The sequence below is a fragment of the Notothenia rossii genome, assembly GCF_949606895.1.
Source record: "Notothenia rossii genome assembly, chromosome: 7".
NCBI classification, from domain to species: domain Eukaryota; kingdom Metazoa; phylum Chordata; class Actinopteri; order Perciformes; family Nototheniidae; genus Notothenia; species Notothenia rossii.
Genome location: NC_136905.1, coordinates 44,302,493 through 44,318,835, shown reverse-complemented (window position 1 = coordinate 44,318,835; position 16,343 = coordinate 44,302,493). Strand labels below are relative to the sequence as shown.

Below are 16,343 nucleotides of genomic sequence, written 5' to 3'. Positions count from 1 at the left end.
AGGGCTCGAGGGCGAAGACCGTGGCTCTCAGGGGGCCGTGCTCGAGGGCGAGGGCCGCGGCCGAGAAAGTCAGGGGGCCGGGCTTGAGGGCGAAGACCGCGGCTCTCAGGGGGCCGGACTCGAGGGCGGCGACGGGACAACTCCGGAGGACGGGCAGGAAGGCGCTGATGGGACAGCTCCAGAGGCCGGGCAGGACCCGGTGTCGGCCGGACAGGAACCGGACAGTGGGAGTGGGACAGGCTCCGGCAGGATCCCCCACGGAAGAGGACCAGAAGTTGGCAGGACCCCCGGCGAGATAGGTGACGGCGGGACCTCCAACGGAACAAGACATGGGATTGGCAGGACTCTCAGCGGGACCTCCAACGGAACAGGACATGGGGTTGGCAGGACTCTCAGCGGAACCCCCAACGACACAGGACATGGAGTTGGCAGGACCCCTAGCGGAACCTCCAACGGCACAGGACATAGGGTTGGCTGGACCACCGGCAGAAGAATAGTCGGCGGGACCTCCAACGGCACAGGATATAGGGTTGGCAGGACCCCCGGCAGAAGAGTAGTCGGCGAGACCTCCAACGGCACAGGACATAGGGTTGGCAGGACCACCGGGGGGCAGAAGAGCAGTCGGCGGAACCCCCAACGGGACAAAACACAACACAGACAGATCGTGACAATAGCAGCAATTAGCTTGGTATGGAAAATGTCTAACTCCCTCCTTTCACATCATAAATCATCTTCATACTGCATCTGGTGTAAAGGCACTTGTTCTTTTACAAAATATAAGAAGGATTAAACTATCTGAAAATAGCTAAATATCACTCTTTATTTAAACAATCTTATCCTCTTCAGTTTTTTGCATACACCCCCTTTTTCAACTAATGTCTAGCACCATTCTATCGGTCTGTTTATGTCATCTTTTTAATGTGTCTCTAGTGTAATTTATGAATCTCTGCTGGTTCTAGTAGATATAGTTCTCCACACCCACATTCTTGTTGTTGGTTGTGGGACAGAGGAATAATAATTCAGAACCTGCTGATATCTGAATCTTACTACTTGGCATATGTTACAAACAAAATAATACATCTTCATGGTTAACTAAATAAAATCCTTGTAATCTTTCTCAAATCTAAATATAACAATGCACTATTCCTGTTTGTGGTAAAGACACACACTAACGTTATGTAATACAATTTCATTATGGATTCAAAAACGACCAAAGTCATGATGCTGTCAGAGTGAATGATTTCCTGAGTGTATCTGTCCTGTAAGGTACGTCATTCTCTGCTTGGATCGTGTGCAGAAATCCCATCGATTGCACCTGGCAATGCTGCTTCTACCTGTCTATTATCAAGCTGAAAAATGAATACAGAATTCCAACATACTGTCATCAAATGTCTTTCAATTATGAATATAAATGTCCCTTGTGTTCATTTATATCCCCATAATGACCTAAACAATAAAGTCTATGTCAGGAGTGGCCAACCCGCGGCTCTCGAGCCGCATGCGGCTCTTGGCCTAGTTTCATGCGGCTCTTCAGTTCATATCGAATTTTGTGAGTTTGGGGGAGAGACACTGACTCCTGACTAGTGTTGCACGGTGTACCGATACTTGAAAGGTATACCGCGATACCCTGCCGTTAAAAACGTTACTATTCCTCCGTTTCATTAGTATGGTACTTTAAGAAGGACGGGGGAAAGTACTCCGGTGAGAAAGCGCTGTTTTAATAAGAGCCGTGTGTGTTCAGCGCTCTGCTTCCACTCCCTGCACTACAGCCGTGCCTACAGTCCCGCCCCTTTCAAGCATGCTCTAAGTCCCTCCCCTCTTTCGTGCACGCGTTAACTGCCAGAGCATGTGAGGAAACGAGAAGGATGGCTGCAAGAGGGGTGCTACTGCTGCTGCGCCTCGGCTTGTTGACAAAAAAGACGCCAGAAGCGACATTTTGATGTATTTTAGCTATATCTCTGACAGTGAGGGCAAGCCTACGGACTCCACGAGGCCTGTCTGTAAGACATTTTTTAATTTGATTTAATAAGAATTCTTGTCATTTATTTTATTTATTGTTCTCATTGTTTAAAAGTTTGTGTTATAGTTATATGAAATATATAAATAAAATAATAAATAAAGCACAATACTTACATTTAAGACTGTTTCGAAAAAGAATCGGAATTCTTGACTTGGTATCGAAACCAAAATGTTGGTATCGTGACAACACTACTCCTGACAGTTAAACCTGATATTTAGTAGGTCTGTTAAGTATCGAATGCTGATAATTCTGACGTAATTTGGCCGGTCAAAGTTGTATGGGCTCGGATAAAATCGCTCTGTTACTTTCGTCCCGGCTCTCCCTACGTGTGTATGTGTGGTGTCAGGTGTCCGTATGAGAGGATGACAGCGCGTCTAATTTTGATGTGGCCCAAGAGCCAATCACAATAATACCTGCGATGCAGTGAACCAATCACCTTTTAGGGGGGGGGGGGGGGGGGGGGGGGAACCTATCGTTGATTAAACATTATCCAGTGTTTCCCCTACCATTGTCTTGGAGGGGCGCTGTGCTCTGCCAACTGAGCCCCGCGCCCCCCCTGAAATTCAAGGTGTTTAAATAATATATATAATTTTTAGTTTTTTAAATATATATATATATAGCACCAAATTGCAAATAATCTATAACTAAAGTACTGTAACTTTTCACATTGAACATGTGCTCTTTTATTAAATAAACTAAACGCTTTCATTTTAAGTTGTGAGTTTAGTGTTTTTTACCCTAAGACACACTTATGCATTAATCAATAACAATAATCCACAGCTCCTCTCTCTGCTTCAGAGGATTTAAAAAATATATCCCAATGCCACAAAAATGCATCAGTAACATGGTCGAAATCTTGTCTCCAGAAAACAAAAACTGAAACAAGTGGTATCAGTGACTGTGTGTTTGATGTGGCTCTTTGCAGTAACATAGACAAAATGTGTCTCTTAACCTCTGAATGGTTGGCCACCCCTGGTCTATGTATTTTACTTATAATTATTTACCAGGTTAGTTACTAGATGTTGTCTAAATTAAATTCTGTCTCATTACATGACTATGTTTTAGCTTAACTTAAATGTAATATGTTCTTTCTACATTTCAAACCTCAGTTACTCCAATGTCTGTTAAAATATTACAACATTGTTTCATTATCACAGGTCAACTTCTTCTGTATTATATTCTGGAATTACATCTCTCACAGTAGCCCCTTGGCCACTGTTTCTGCTTCTGCACCTGTTATAATTCAATCAATATTTAGAAAAATTTCAACATTCATCAAACAGTATCTTATATGGAGCAGGTTAATTCCAAAACTATCATTCAATGCTCAGTTTGAACATCTGGGTTGGGGCGGAAGGTTTCTTTCAATCCCTAAAAGAAAAATGTTGTGAATTTTACAGCCATGTTGACATTATACATTATATACACACTCCCCCCTTTTCACACATGAACTCATGTGTAACAAAATCCTGTATTATCATTATTATTTCCAAAGTAAACACTTCAGTGAAAATAAGTGTTTCTCTCCATCCTTCAGTCCTAAAAGAAACATAATCTTCAGATTTTAGTTTGAGTTTTACATTTGCAAACCTTCAACTCCTGTGGGAGTAAAATATCATCAAGTAGATTACAAACGGGTCACATGTGCGGTTTTCCATTTTTGTGGAATTTTTAGGAAACCTCTCGTTTCCCTTGGAGCTCCAAAATAATATCCATCCATCCATCCATCTTCTCCCGCTTATCCGTGGTCGCGTCGCGGAGGTAGCAGTTCCAGCAGAGAGCCCCAAACTTTCTTTTCCCTGGCCACATCAACCAGCTCTGACTGGGGGATCCTAAGGCGCTCCCAGGCCAGCGAAGAGATATAATCCCTCCATCTGGTTCTAGGTCTACCCCTTGGTTTCTTCCCAGCTGTACGTGCCTGGAACACCTCCCTAGGCAGGCGCCCAGGTGGCATCCTAACTAGGTGCCCGAACCACATCAACTGGCTCCTTTCGACGCGAAGGAGGAGCGGTTCAACTCCGAGTCCCTCCCGGATGACCAAACTTCCCACCTTATCCCTAAGGGAGACACCAGCCACCCTGCGGAGAAAACCCATCTTGGCCGCTGGTACCCGCGATCTCGTTCTTTCGGTCATGACCCATCCTTCATGACCATAGGTGAGGGTAGGAACGAAAATGGCGCGGTAGACAGAGAGCTTTGCCTTCTGGCTCAGCTTCCTTTTCGTCACAACGGTGCGGTAAAGCGACTGCAGTACCGCTCCCGCTGCTCCGATTCTCCGACCCATCTCACGCTCCATTGTTCCCTCACTCGAGAACAAGACCCCGAGATACTTGAACTCCTTCACTTGGGGTAAGGACTCATTCCCTACTTGGAGTGGACAGTCCATCGGTTTCCTGCTGAGAACCATGGCCTCAGATTTGGAGGTGCTGATCCTCATCCCAGCCGCTTCACACTCGGTTGCGAACTGATCCAGTGAGTGCTGAAGGTCGCAGACCGATGAAGCCATCAGAACCACATCATCTGCAAAAAGCAGTGGTGCAATCCTTAGTCCACCGAACTGCAGACCCCCTCCCCCACGACTACGCCTCGAAATCCGATCCATGTATATTACAAACAGGATTGGTGAGAAAGCGCAGCCCTGGCGGAGGCCAACCCTCACCTGAAATGGGTCCAACTTACTGCAGAGGACCCGGACACAGCTCTCGCTTTGGGAGTACAGAGATTGGATGGCCCTGAGTAGAGACCCCCTCACCCCATACTCCCGCAGCACCTCCCACAGTGACTCCCTGGGAACCCAGTCATACGCCTTCTCCAAGTCTACAAAACACATGTAGACTGGATAAGCGTACTCCCAGGCCCCCTCCAGGATCCTTGCGAGAGTAAAAAGCTGATCCGTCGTTCCACGACCAGGACGGAATCCGCATTGTTCCTCCTCAATCTGAGGTTCGACAATCGGCCTGACCCTCCTTTCGAGTACCTTAGAGTAAACTTTCCCGGGGAGGCTGAGTAGTGTGATGCCTCTGTAATTGGCACACACCCTCTGATCCCCCTTTTTAAAAAGGGGAACCACCACCCCGGTCTGCCACTCCTTCGGTACTGTTACCAAAATAATATGTTAGTCCAAAAACATGCTTGGTTAGTTATTGTTTTAGAATCATGCAGTTACACTGATCACATGCCGGCATTCATTTACACTCACTCGTCTGGTTGTCAAGTGAGGTTTGGTCAGGTACACCCAAGAGTCCGTCATTGACAGTGCTTTTGTCACACTGTCAGTCAGGGTCAAAGGTCTTTTGGCCATGTCGTGCTCTGCAGAGTCTTTTCAGAGGTATTTCAGCATAGGCGGATACCCTTTATCTACAAAAATATGTCATATGCGGAGCACCATTCCTTATTCATTCACGATTTCAACTATCATTTTCAAGATGGTTCTAACTTTTCATTGGGACTAGAGGTTGGTTTTTGGTTTTAAAAAAAAAACAATACACATTTGCCAGCAGAAATACTTCAAAAACCAGATTGGACGTTTATAAAATACAATAATCCTTCCCTACAAACTCCAACTGATTTAGCAAAATTCAATATTTTCTAGTTCCAACTTTGATAAGAAGTATGATTTGTTCTTCACAAGATGGAGATCAGAAAAACTACTTAGCCTCATGGGAGTGAAACCAAATTGATTAGAACAAAGAAAGGTGTACTTTGAATTAGCATTTCACAAAATGGCGACTGCCATGTGTTTGTTGGTCAACATGAGGTCAACACAAGATGGCAACTGAGTATTTCAAACTCTGACCTGCAGACAAAGAGTTTTGAAAGTACACCATGTGGCTCTCACAGAGGAGTTTAAATAATGTCAGGGTGATCTTTAAACAAACCGTAACAAAGGGAACCACTGGTGTGGTAAGTTATAGTTTAGAAAATACAAGACAACACAACACTTTAGTTTAAAATAATAACATTTCTATCTAGTTTACTATGAAAAATGGGCTTTATTCTAAATATATCCTCTCTTAAAATCAGGAACCCTTACGCATAAGCCATAAACCTATCTACGTAATATTTTACTTTAAAAGCCACTATGATTATCTGTTATTTAAACACGGCATGTTGGCACCAGTGGCGAGCCGTGACTTTTATACCTAGGCCCTCTGACCTTATGATTTGAAAAATAATAAAAGTAGGGTAGACATGTGGATATTATCCATCTGAACAAAACGTGCATTTATCAAACAGGTTCGTTCCACAGACCTTATTTCGAGCTATTTTCCAAAATCCTATGGAGAAATCCCATTGCTTTTTGGTCACGGGAACCCGAGCGCAGCTTACTTCCGGGTTTTAGGACGCATCACTGCAGCTCTTTATACACATGTATAAACCTCACAGCGGGCGGAACTTGTCATAAAGTCCACGAAAATAAACCCCACCCATTTAGAGGGAAGATATGATTGGTCAATTGTACTGTCATTTGACATTACTCTCCCATTGAGTTACTATAGCGGGCCCTCTGTGAATGTAGAGAGGGACCAACAAGCTCTCCCGTCTTCACAGTGTAAGGTTTCAGCGTTAGAGTTCTTTTACAGTAGTTTATTTTTTTGTGTTTATTATTGTGGCCTTGCATTTTATTTTGATATTGACTCTACCCTCTCTTTTCAGGTGTCTACACTTCCTGTCGTTGTGTGTCACCTGCCAGCTTGATTGTGGTCCCCTGCTCATGATTGTTTTCACCTGTGCCCCATTAACCATTGTGTGTATATATAGCCCTGCACCTCTTTTGTCGGTTTGTCTTGTCTCCACGTCGAGTCCATGTCGGTAAACACTAGTGATCTGTTGAGCAACCTAGTTGAACCTAGAGATCTTGTGAGAATCCTAGTAGAGCCTAGTGATCTTTTGTTTTGAAAAGTCTTTGATAAATAACATATATTTTTGAAGTCAACTGGATCGTGCATCTGAGTTCTTGTGAGTCCTTCGTGTCACACAGTAACTTGCAGAGACGGCATTTAACCCTTCACATTCCAACATAAACTGAACAGGCAGATTTGAAGGAATCATTTCTTTGGAAATGTTATTTTAAATACAATTAAATCAAGATATGTTGGTAAAACTAATGAAAAATCTAACAAGAAATATATATAATCTTTTTTTTTTTATGTTTTCAAATATTATTTTTTAGAATATTTTAGGCCCTCACAGAGGGCCTAGAGCTGAGGGCCCTGACGGCTCGCCACTGGTTGGTACCAATATAAAAACTAGCAAGCCACCATTAAGGACCATCGTCTTGTCAACGTAATGCCGCCGTAACTCCGTATCGTAATCCACACACAATGTCTGGTTAAAAACAGAACAGAATAACCACTGATAAAGTCTTAAACCTTAATCAAGCCTATTCTCTGAAAGGACTTTTTTAAACAGTTCCAAACTGTTGTTAGACTAGCACTCACTTCAATTACTCAGCCCTAAGTTGACTCGCTATGCCTCGTTGATCTTCAATTACTCAGCCCTAAACGGACTCGCTATGCCTCATAGATCTTAACATCTTTAAACCGTTAAATGGGCATCCATACCCTTACGTTATAGGCAAAACTAAAAACGTAACATTTTTCATACTACTACATGAAAAGCAACAAGACACCTACATGAAGTAAAATGACTACACACATTAACATTTAAAATATAAAACACACACAAATGAATAGCATGCAGGGTTAGTGTAAGAACGTATGTATGATGTCCTTTATTGTTTTATGTTTCATGTGGAACCTATATGCTGCAGGTCTCCCTTGAAAAAGAGATCTATGATCTCAATGGGACTAATCTGGTTAAATAAAGGTTTGAAATGAAATGAAATGAAGAACAAAAAAAATAAATGTGAACTCACCCTGCCTGCGACAAAACAACGCCACGAGTTATAGGATGCCTGTGTTTATAAATTTAGGTTGTTTTAACATTAAATGCACAGCTATTTTCAGGATCCGATGGCCACCATCAAACACACAAATCTAATATGTCCTACATAAACTATTGAAGAATTTGATATAACAGGCTTCTTCTCTTACTACGTGGATTTGAGCTCTTTTGTGTGTCGAACGGTTGCCCTCGTCTCCGGTGAATAGCTGGCATTGTCTCTCCCGTGGAGGTGCCTGCTAGAAAGAAATCCTTAAATGCATGTATTTGCACATGTGTTGTAAAGACAGTGTTCAACACAGAGTTTTAATAGTGGCTAAAAGGCATCGGCGATTGAGTGGAACAAAAATGTGGAATTGGAGTTTTTCCAGAGGATTTGACTGGCCAGTGGGAACCACCCACTGTTCCAATCTGAATCAGAAATACTTAATTGATCTCCGGGGGAAATTGGGATTGTTACATTGTAGAATTAAAGTATATAGTAGAAGATATTAGAAGAACAAGTATATAAAAACATGTGCTTAATATAACAATATGCAGTGTTTCCCCTAGGTGTACTGCTTTGGGGGGGGGGGGGGGGGGGGCTGCTGGCTGAGGGAAGAGAGGAGCTGTGGATTATTGTTATGTGTATTGCATCAGTGTTTCTTAGGGTCAAAAACACTAAACTCACAACTTAAAATGAAAGCATTTAATTTATTTAATAAAAGAACACATGTTCAATGTGAAAAGTGACAGTAGATATAGATTAGTTGCAATTTGGTGCTATATACATATATATAAATTAAAAAATGTTTATAAAAAAGTGTTTTTAAACACCTTGAATTTCAGGGGGAGCGCGGGGCTCCGTTGTCGGGGCGCAGCGCCCCTCCAAGACAATGGTAGGGGAAACACTGATATGCACAGTATAAATGCATAATGTGTGCCAGAGTAATGCTCAGATTAATTTGTATTGCATATAGAGTAATGCACAGATTAATTATTATTACATAGAGTATTGCACAGATGTTACTGTTATTCTAAATAATCCTATTTATTTTTCCTGTTTTACAGCTTCATTACAACGCTTACTATCACCAACACACACATATCCACACACACACACATATAAAACCAACGGCACTTTTAAGAGCCACTCTCTCTCTCACTGTCTCTCTTTCTATCACTCTCTCTCACTTTCTCTTTCAATCACTCTCTCACTTTCTCTTTTAATCACTCTCTCAATCCTACAAATGGCTGGAGAGTCACAAAAAATGACCTGCCCAAACTGTAGAGAAAATATTTACTGTGGAAATAAAATCTATCCACTACAGATGTAGCGATTGTATGTATTGATTTGAATTGACATGCATCCGCTAAGAAAAATAGTCCGTTGTTACCGTTTTTTAAACAGTCTGAATGAAACGGCAGCTCTCAGCTGTGTATTTACACAACTAATGGCCCATCAACCACAGCTCTCTCCCCCCCTCCCCCCCTGATCTTTCTTCTCCAGCAGCTAAATTAACTGGATGTTACTCTGAGTGACCATAGACTGTATGTGACAAGCTTACAGTTAGTGACGTAACAACACCATAAAAGCTGGTGGGTTGAAAGCAATACGGGAGGTAAAAATAACTAGAATAATTGTGATTCATTTATTGTGGCGTTTATGTTTTTAGGTATAAAATGTTATGTCATTCAGGCTTATAGTTCACCCTTCTCTAAAAGCCTTCAACAATGACAATATTCATAGTAATTTAATAAATCTTTCTAACACACATTGTAAAAAATAGCCTACTGTAAGTTAAGAAATCATTCCAATATGTACATCTTCTGATGTAACAACAATAACATTATAAATAGTAACATAGCTGAACATGGTATTGCACATTTAGCTTTGAGTGTTACTGACCTGAGATGTTTTTATTACATGAATTAAGGTGACTGAGGCTTTTTAACATACAGGGATGCAAACTCATCAGGTATGAAAATGGTGACAAGGATCCGAGCCCCGGGCTCCCCCACCCCACGGAATAACAGAGGATTTTAGCAGTCAGAACAACTAAAGCAGCAGTGTTAATAATAACAGAAACGCCAAAGAGTCACATCTAATAGAAATATATAAAAGAGATCGATGATCTCAAGGGACCAATCTGTCTAAATAAAGGTTTGAAATTAAATTAAATGAAAAGCATTTATTTTAAATTGTGTAGCAGTCAGTTTATAATTTTGGCAGCACTGTTGAGCATTTTGAAAATGTATTTTCATGCCTCTGTGCAAGGCTTAAGTCTTTCTATCTTTATAGCCACATGGTGTAAAGTAACTAAGTTCATAAACTCAACAAGTACTATACTTGGGCACAATTTTGAAATACTTGTACTTTATTTAAGTATTTCAATGTTTTGCTACTTTGTTCTTCTACTCCACTACAGTTCAGAGGTACATGCTGTACTTTTCCTCCACTCCATGTATGTAATACCTTTAGTTACTTTACAGATGTGGATGAATGATGTGAAATATAATGAAGTGTTAATTCCGACTTTAGTTCTACCTGGAGTAAATCCACAAGCTACCCTGCAGTATACAAAGTCATTCAAACTAGCTGCACCTTTACCAGCTTTGAGAACACTTTCATGATCAATCATTATAAAACCTATCATATATATTATTCTGAAATGGACCAATCTGCACAATGACTACTTTTACTGTCGCTACTTTCACTATATTTTGATGATAATACTTTTCTACTTTTACTTGAGGAACATTTTGAATGCAGGACTTTTACTGTAACAGAGTATTCCTACACTCTGGGACTATTACTTTTACTCAAGTACAAGATCTGAGTACTTCTACTTTTACTCAAGTACAATATCTGAGTACTTCTACTTTTACTCAAGTACAATATATATATACTTATACCACCTCTGTTTATAGCCTATGAAAAAAACTATTAGAAATACAAGGCTAAAGCTAACGTTAGCAGATAGTGACAATGTATGCTAGCGAGCAAGCTCAACGATTCCTTAAATAATATTGCCACAGAAAAACTTTTCAGTTCACAACACGCTCTGCCGCTCCGACAGGGAGCTCTGCTCTGAACACCTGAACGGCCCGTTCTAACAGCTGTTCACCAGCGGTCCAGTCTGTGCCACAGTGACTCCGGACGTACAGTTAATATTAACGAACGCACCCGTAGGTAATGTAGCTGCTGAAGCTAGACCATCATCTCGGAGCAGCAGAGCCTTATTATACATCCATGAGCAGAGCCGACAGGCAGGAAGACTCGAGCACACAGCTCGTACTTCATTATAATAATAAAAAAAGAACACCATGTGTGTCATGATGGCACATAACAGCTCACGGCCGCAGATTACTCCGGGTCCCAGACCCCCCCATACCCCAAAAATATTTTTATTGCAGATCTACATGAATCCCACAAATGACTTATTTTGGATTCAAAAGGGCGAATTTCGCCGAAAGGTGACAAGTTTGCATCACTGAACATAGACAGAGCACAACTGAAACATAACATCTGAGATGTAACAACATAATACACTTTTTGGGGATGCTTGGGATGTGAGTGAGGGACACGGCTTAGAACGGGCGTGTCGCCTGGCAGGACAGGAGAGTGTGTGCACCAGTCTGCCTTGATCTATGAATTCATGTCCATGACACTCACTGCTGCCCACAGCTGTTTTATAGAAGGACATTCCTTCACTTCATGAAAGTGTTTTTATCACACACACCTCTACACACACATGACGGGTGTTATTTTCCCCATAAGGAACAAGTCGCTGCAAATTATCCCGCTTATTACACGGCCACATTCTCAACAAGTAACGACATGACTCCCAATATTAATTTAAATGCTTTTATGGATTTAGAAAATGTTTTTATTGATTTAAAAAATAGTTGTATGTATTGATTTAAAAAATTGTTGTATGTATTGATTTAAATTGACATGCATCCGCTAAGAAAAATAGTCCGTTGTTACCGTTTTTTAAACAGTCTGAATGAAACGGCAGCTCTCAGCTATGTATTTACACAACTAATGGCTCATCAACCACAGCTCTCTCCCCCCCTCCCCCCTTGATCTTTCTTCTCCAGCAGCTAAATTAGTTGTAGGTTACTCTGAGTGACAAGCTTACAATTAGACACAACACTGTCATTGCAAGTGACCCTCAGTTGGTTGACTTTTATATTCAACTGCTAAATTCGTTTCTGATAAAAAAAAAGGGCTTCTACTGTACCTAATTACCTTAACACTAGAACCGCCAGAGGTTTTTGTATAGGCCTACCTAAACCCGTCAAATCCCGCTATTAGAATGCAATTTTTAACAACATAGGGTGCAACATAACACACTTTCAGGAAAAGTCACGGACTAGGAGACTTTAATATTTTATTGAAAAAAAGTTACATTGCACACACACAACACACATCACACAAATTGACCCGATTGGCGGTTCTAGTGTTAAATAAACTCACTAATTAATGAAACCAGTTCAATACGCATTATTATATTCTTATCATTCTTTATGAGCGCAGAAATAGTCTTAAAATCAGATCTGTTTTTTAAATGAAATCTGACGGCAGGCAGTTAGCTCTGATCACCTATGATAAATGCGCCACACCTAATCGCTGGCCATTCAGCCACAGACACTGTTCGAAATGGGGGGGAGCTAGGAGGAGCTTGGCTCCCCCGAAGAGGGAGGGAGCTCCCTTGAAGGCTGACTTTGAGATAAATAGGGGGAGCCCAAAACAATCGTGCATATTTGAATAGACAGATTAGAAATGTTGAGTTTCTGTAAATAACAGTTCTTGAAATAAATAATAGTTATTGTTCATTACAGTTTCTGAATATTTGTTTTATATTTGTGAATATGTCTGGGTGTTGCCATCTGTACGTGGCGGCGCTGTATTCTTACTTACGTTGCTATGGTTATGGCGGTGATGCCAGCGCGGTATTTGAAATATTCATATTGATATTTTTTTAACTCTGGCTTTGTAATAAATAATATGGCAAAACGAAAACAGCCAAGCATCAAAGCTTTTGGATTCACAAGCAAAGAAGCGAAGGAGTCTAAAAATGACAACGTGAACGGAAAACAACTTTTAGTTGGCCGGCAGTAAGCGGCGTTAGGGTCGAGCTTGACAGCTCCACACCGAGGGAGAGTCCTGCCGATGCGGAGCCTGAAGAGGCTTCAACAACGGCCACATCCGCGGGCATAGTGACACCGTCTGTATTAGTAGAAGAGTGTTTTTATAGCAATTGATCGCATCCGCGCTGCTGCGCCAGTCAACAGAGCGTGCGTGTGACATATTTAGTAGCAGGATGTGCTCTGAAAAATAGGGCTCCCCGAAAGCAAATGGGTAATTCGAAAACTGACAGAGCTCCCTCTATACAAATCAAACTGTAGACGGTGTGAAAGCACCTATTGTTTTAAATAATGGTCGGAATGTGACCTGTGAGCCTTCTGAATTACCGTGGGACAGCACATTCTAAACTAAAATGTTCAATCAATAAAGTAACATCTTATCTTATCTTAATAATATCTTCATATTAATAATAATAATAAATCATACAGTATGTGTCCGAAAGGGAGCAGGAGGAAGCAAACACAAAAATATACAAAAAATATACTGCATATTAAAGCAAACGATTGTAAAGGTAAAAGTATGAGCATAACAAATAAAGAAGTGTAATGTAAACATTTACATTATAATTAGGATTATTTCATATATAAAGACTATATATTATTGCATTACAAGATTAGATATACTTTAGTTGATCTAAAATATTGATGTGTTGAAATGCTCTTCAAAACACAACTGAAAGTCCATGAAACTTGTCTTTCTGTATTTGTGAATGAAGCGCCATCTCCTGGTTAAAACCTGAAATTGAAAGTCTGGCAACGCCCTCTTGGAAAATAGTGGGAGGGCTTAACATTCCTCTATACTGGTCTTTGGCTGGTCGTAGGCAGGAAGCTGTAAGCTGGAGTCTGAAATGCAGTGCTCCATCTGTATGTGAACATCCACAGCCAAACAATGTGAGACTCAAAAAGAAAATGGACAAATTCCAAAGCCAGCAGAAGCAGTGGTTGTCATCCATGACTAAAAACAGAATCAAGTCCCACGTTCTTGATGACGCCGCCCTTCTGGTATGTAGTTTACAGAATTATCTCATTCACCAAAAGTGTGAAAAGTAGTTTTATTACTTTGACAGAGGATTATAAATGAACTGGTATTGCTTCACATCCACAGTATTAATTGTATCATTAATGAGAATATAATTGATGATTAATGATTTTCAAACAGAATTAACTATTATGTGTAGGAAGTTTAGGAAGTGTCTCATAAGTTAAAAATCCCAAATGTATCCAACAAAACATTATGAACAAATCATTGTTTTTATTATGATGCCAGGATATTAGGATAAATTCAAATGTAAACAACAGTTTTGTGTATTTATCTAATTGATCTCTCTACCTCTCAACAATTATTTTCCCAGCTGGAGAAGTTGCATGCCCTTGGCTTGAAGCCCCTGCTGCTGCTGGCATATCCCCCTACCAAGAGGGTGCCACGGACATCTAAAATGAAGGTTTTGATGCCCATGCATGCCCAGCTTAGCCCATCAGCCAAGACATGCCTCGACAATGTGGAGGCCATTTTCAAGCTGATGGTTGCAGGTGAGATTGCATTTATTTAATAACCATCTGCACGAGTCACTCATGCATATATTGACTATCTGTTATACAATGTGTGGTGTTGATTTGTCCTGTTTATTTCAAAGCAACAAAGAGAGTAATTTTAAAGAGCTGGGGTCTCATTTATAACTGTTATGTATGCACAAAACCGGGCTTGAAAGAGGTGTATGCCACTTCCCATGCAAAAGTTGTAATCTATATATTTTTTTTAATTGACAGAAGATTATGATGACAGGGGAAATTGTCTATACAGATGGTGAGGTGGTGAATTGAAGCCAGATTGTAGAAATACATGTTATAAGCATCATTATACATATAATAAAGCCTATGAGTCCTAATTATATTGCTGGCCAAAACTTAAATAAATACATTTTGTTCACTTATCAAACTTCCATTTTCCAATGATAACCCAGTGTGGGGGATACCATTGACTTTTGCAAATATTGAAGCGATCAGTTTGATTGCTGTAAACATTTAATTACTGTATGATACTCGTAATGCTGCATGGTGGACCACTGGCACTGCTAGGACCCCCTGCATGTAAGAATTAAGAGGGGACAAGTGTTCTGGGACATCCTCCACCACAATCAGAGTCACAGTCACACAGTCAGAAAAAAAATGTGTTTCTTCTTCAAATAAATTGCGCTGAGCAGTGGCTCTGTGGACAACCCTCAGCTTCTCATGCTCCTCTGCCCTGATGCAAAGCAGATACCTGTGGGTGACATCATACTCAATCAATCTTTTTTTTTACAGTTTAGCTTGATTAGGGTTGCCTTTGCTTGCATGTTTTGCACATTGGCGTAATTTCATATTTTATAATGTATGTGTGTGTATTCCATGATCCTGTTTTCAAATATTCAATGTTCAAAGTTGTTATGTCATATGCACCGCTACAGCGTAGACAATCTTAACTCCCAGGCTCCTCCAACAATGCAGAATACAAATAGTACAAGAAGAAATAAAATGGTGCAAGAAGAGACTAGTCCAACAAAGTAGGTGCAAAACTAACATGCATGAATAAGTCAAATATATACTTATAAAATAGAATAAGATAAGACAGAAAGTAAAATGAAATACTAATATGGGGAGGCATGAATGAAAAGGTTGTATAAACAGATGTGGATATGTATAAATATATTATATATGAACAGATAACTAACCAATGCAACATTATGGTATTATACATAATAAATAAATAAATATGTGGGCTTTTAAACAGATTTGTTCTACAAATCCTTTGTAGGTTGGACAAGACTCAACCCAGACCAAGAGGAGAACCCTGACACACCAACACCACCCCAAGACCCACCCAACCAACTGCCCGATGGAAGCTACATCTTAAATTTGGTGCCATCACCCATCACCCATAGACAGCAACCACAGGAAACAGCAGATCCACCACCACACCAGGCTCCAAGCACCCACCCACCACTAAACCAGGCTCCAAGCACCCACCCACCGGCAAACCAGGCTCCTAGCACCCACCCACCACCACACCAGGCTCCCAGCACCCACCCACCACCAAACCAGGTTCAAATTATGCTGGAACCATCACACCAAATCCCACCAATGCGGCAGCCACGTAAAAGAACCAAAACAATGAAAGGTATGTTTAGCTTATATTCTACTCACATTTAGATGCCACATAAGCATCAGTAAGTTAATGTTGCTATTTTTGTAGACGTTCCAAACATTGATTTATTAAAGGCCGAACTCATATTTGCCTTCAAATGTTATG

General features: G+C 40.8%; 1 protein-coding gene across 3 annotated transcripts in view; it reads left to right on the top strand.

Annotated features, from left to right (window-relative positions):
- Positions 1–16,343, top strand: part of LOC307046052 (uncharacterized protein) — a 75,287-nt gene that overhangs the window by 56,348 nt on the left and 2,596 nt on the right. The window contains exons 1-4 of one of the 3 annotated variants that reach the window (XM_079692189.1): positions 8,634–8,802; positions 13,940–14,059; positions 14,410–14,587; positions 15,849–16,211. In XM_079692189.1, the coding sequence (XP_079548315.1) occupies positions 8,800–8,802; positions 13,940–14,059; positions 14,410–14,587; positions 15,849–16,211 (664 nt within the window). In that variant the 5' untranslated portion in view covers positions 8,634–8,799. Of the gene's footprint in view, positions 1–8,633; positions 8,803–13,397; positions 14,060–14,409; positions 14,588–15,848; positions 16,212–16,343 lie in introns of those variants that run through there. The other 2 variants (XM_079692190.1, XM_079692191.1) reach the window with 2 other exon arrangements.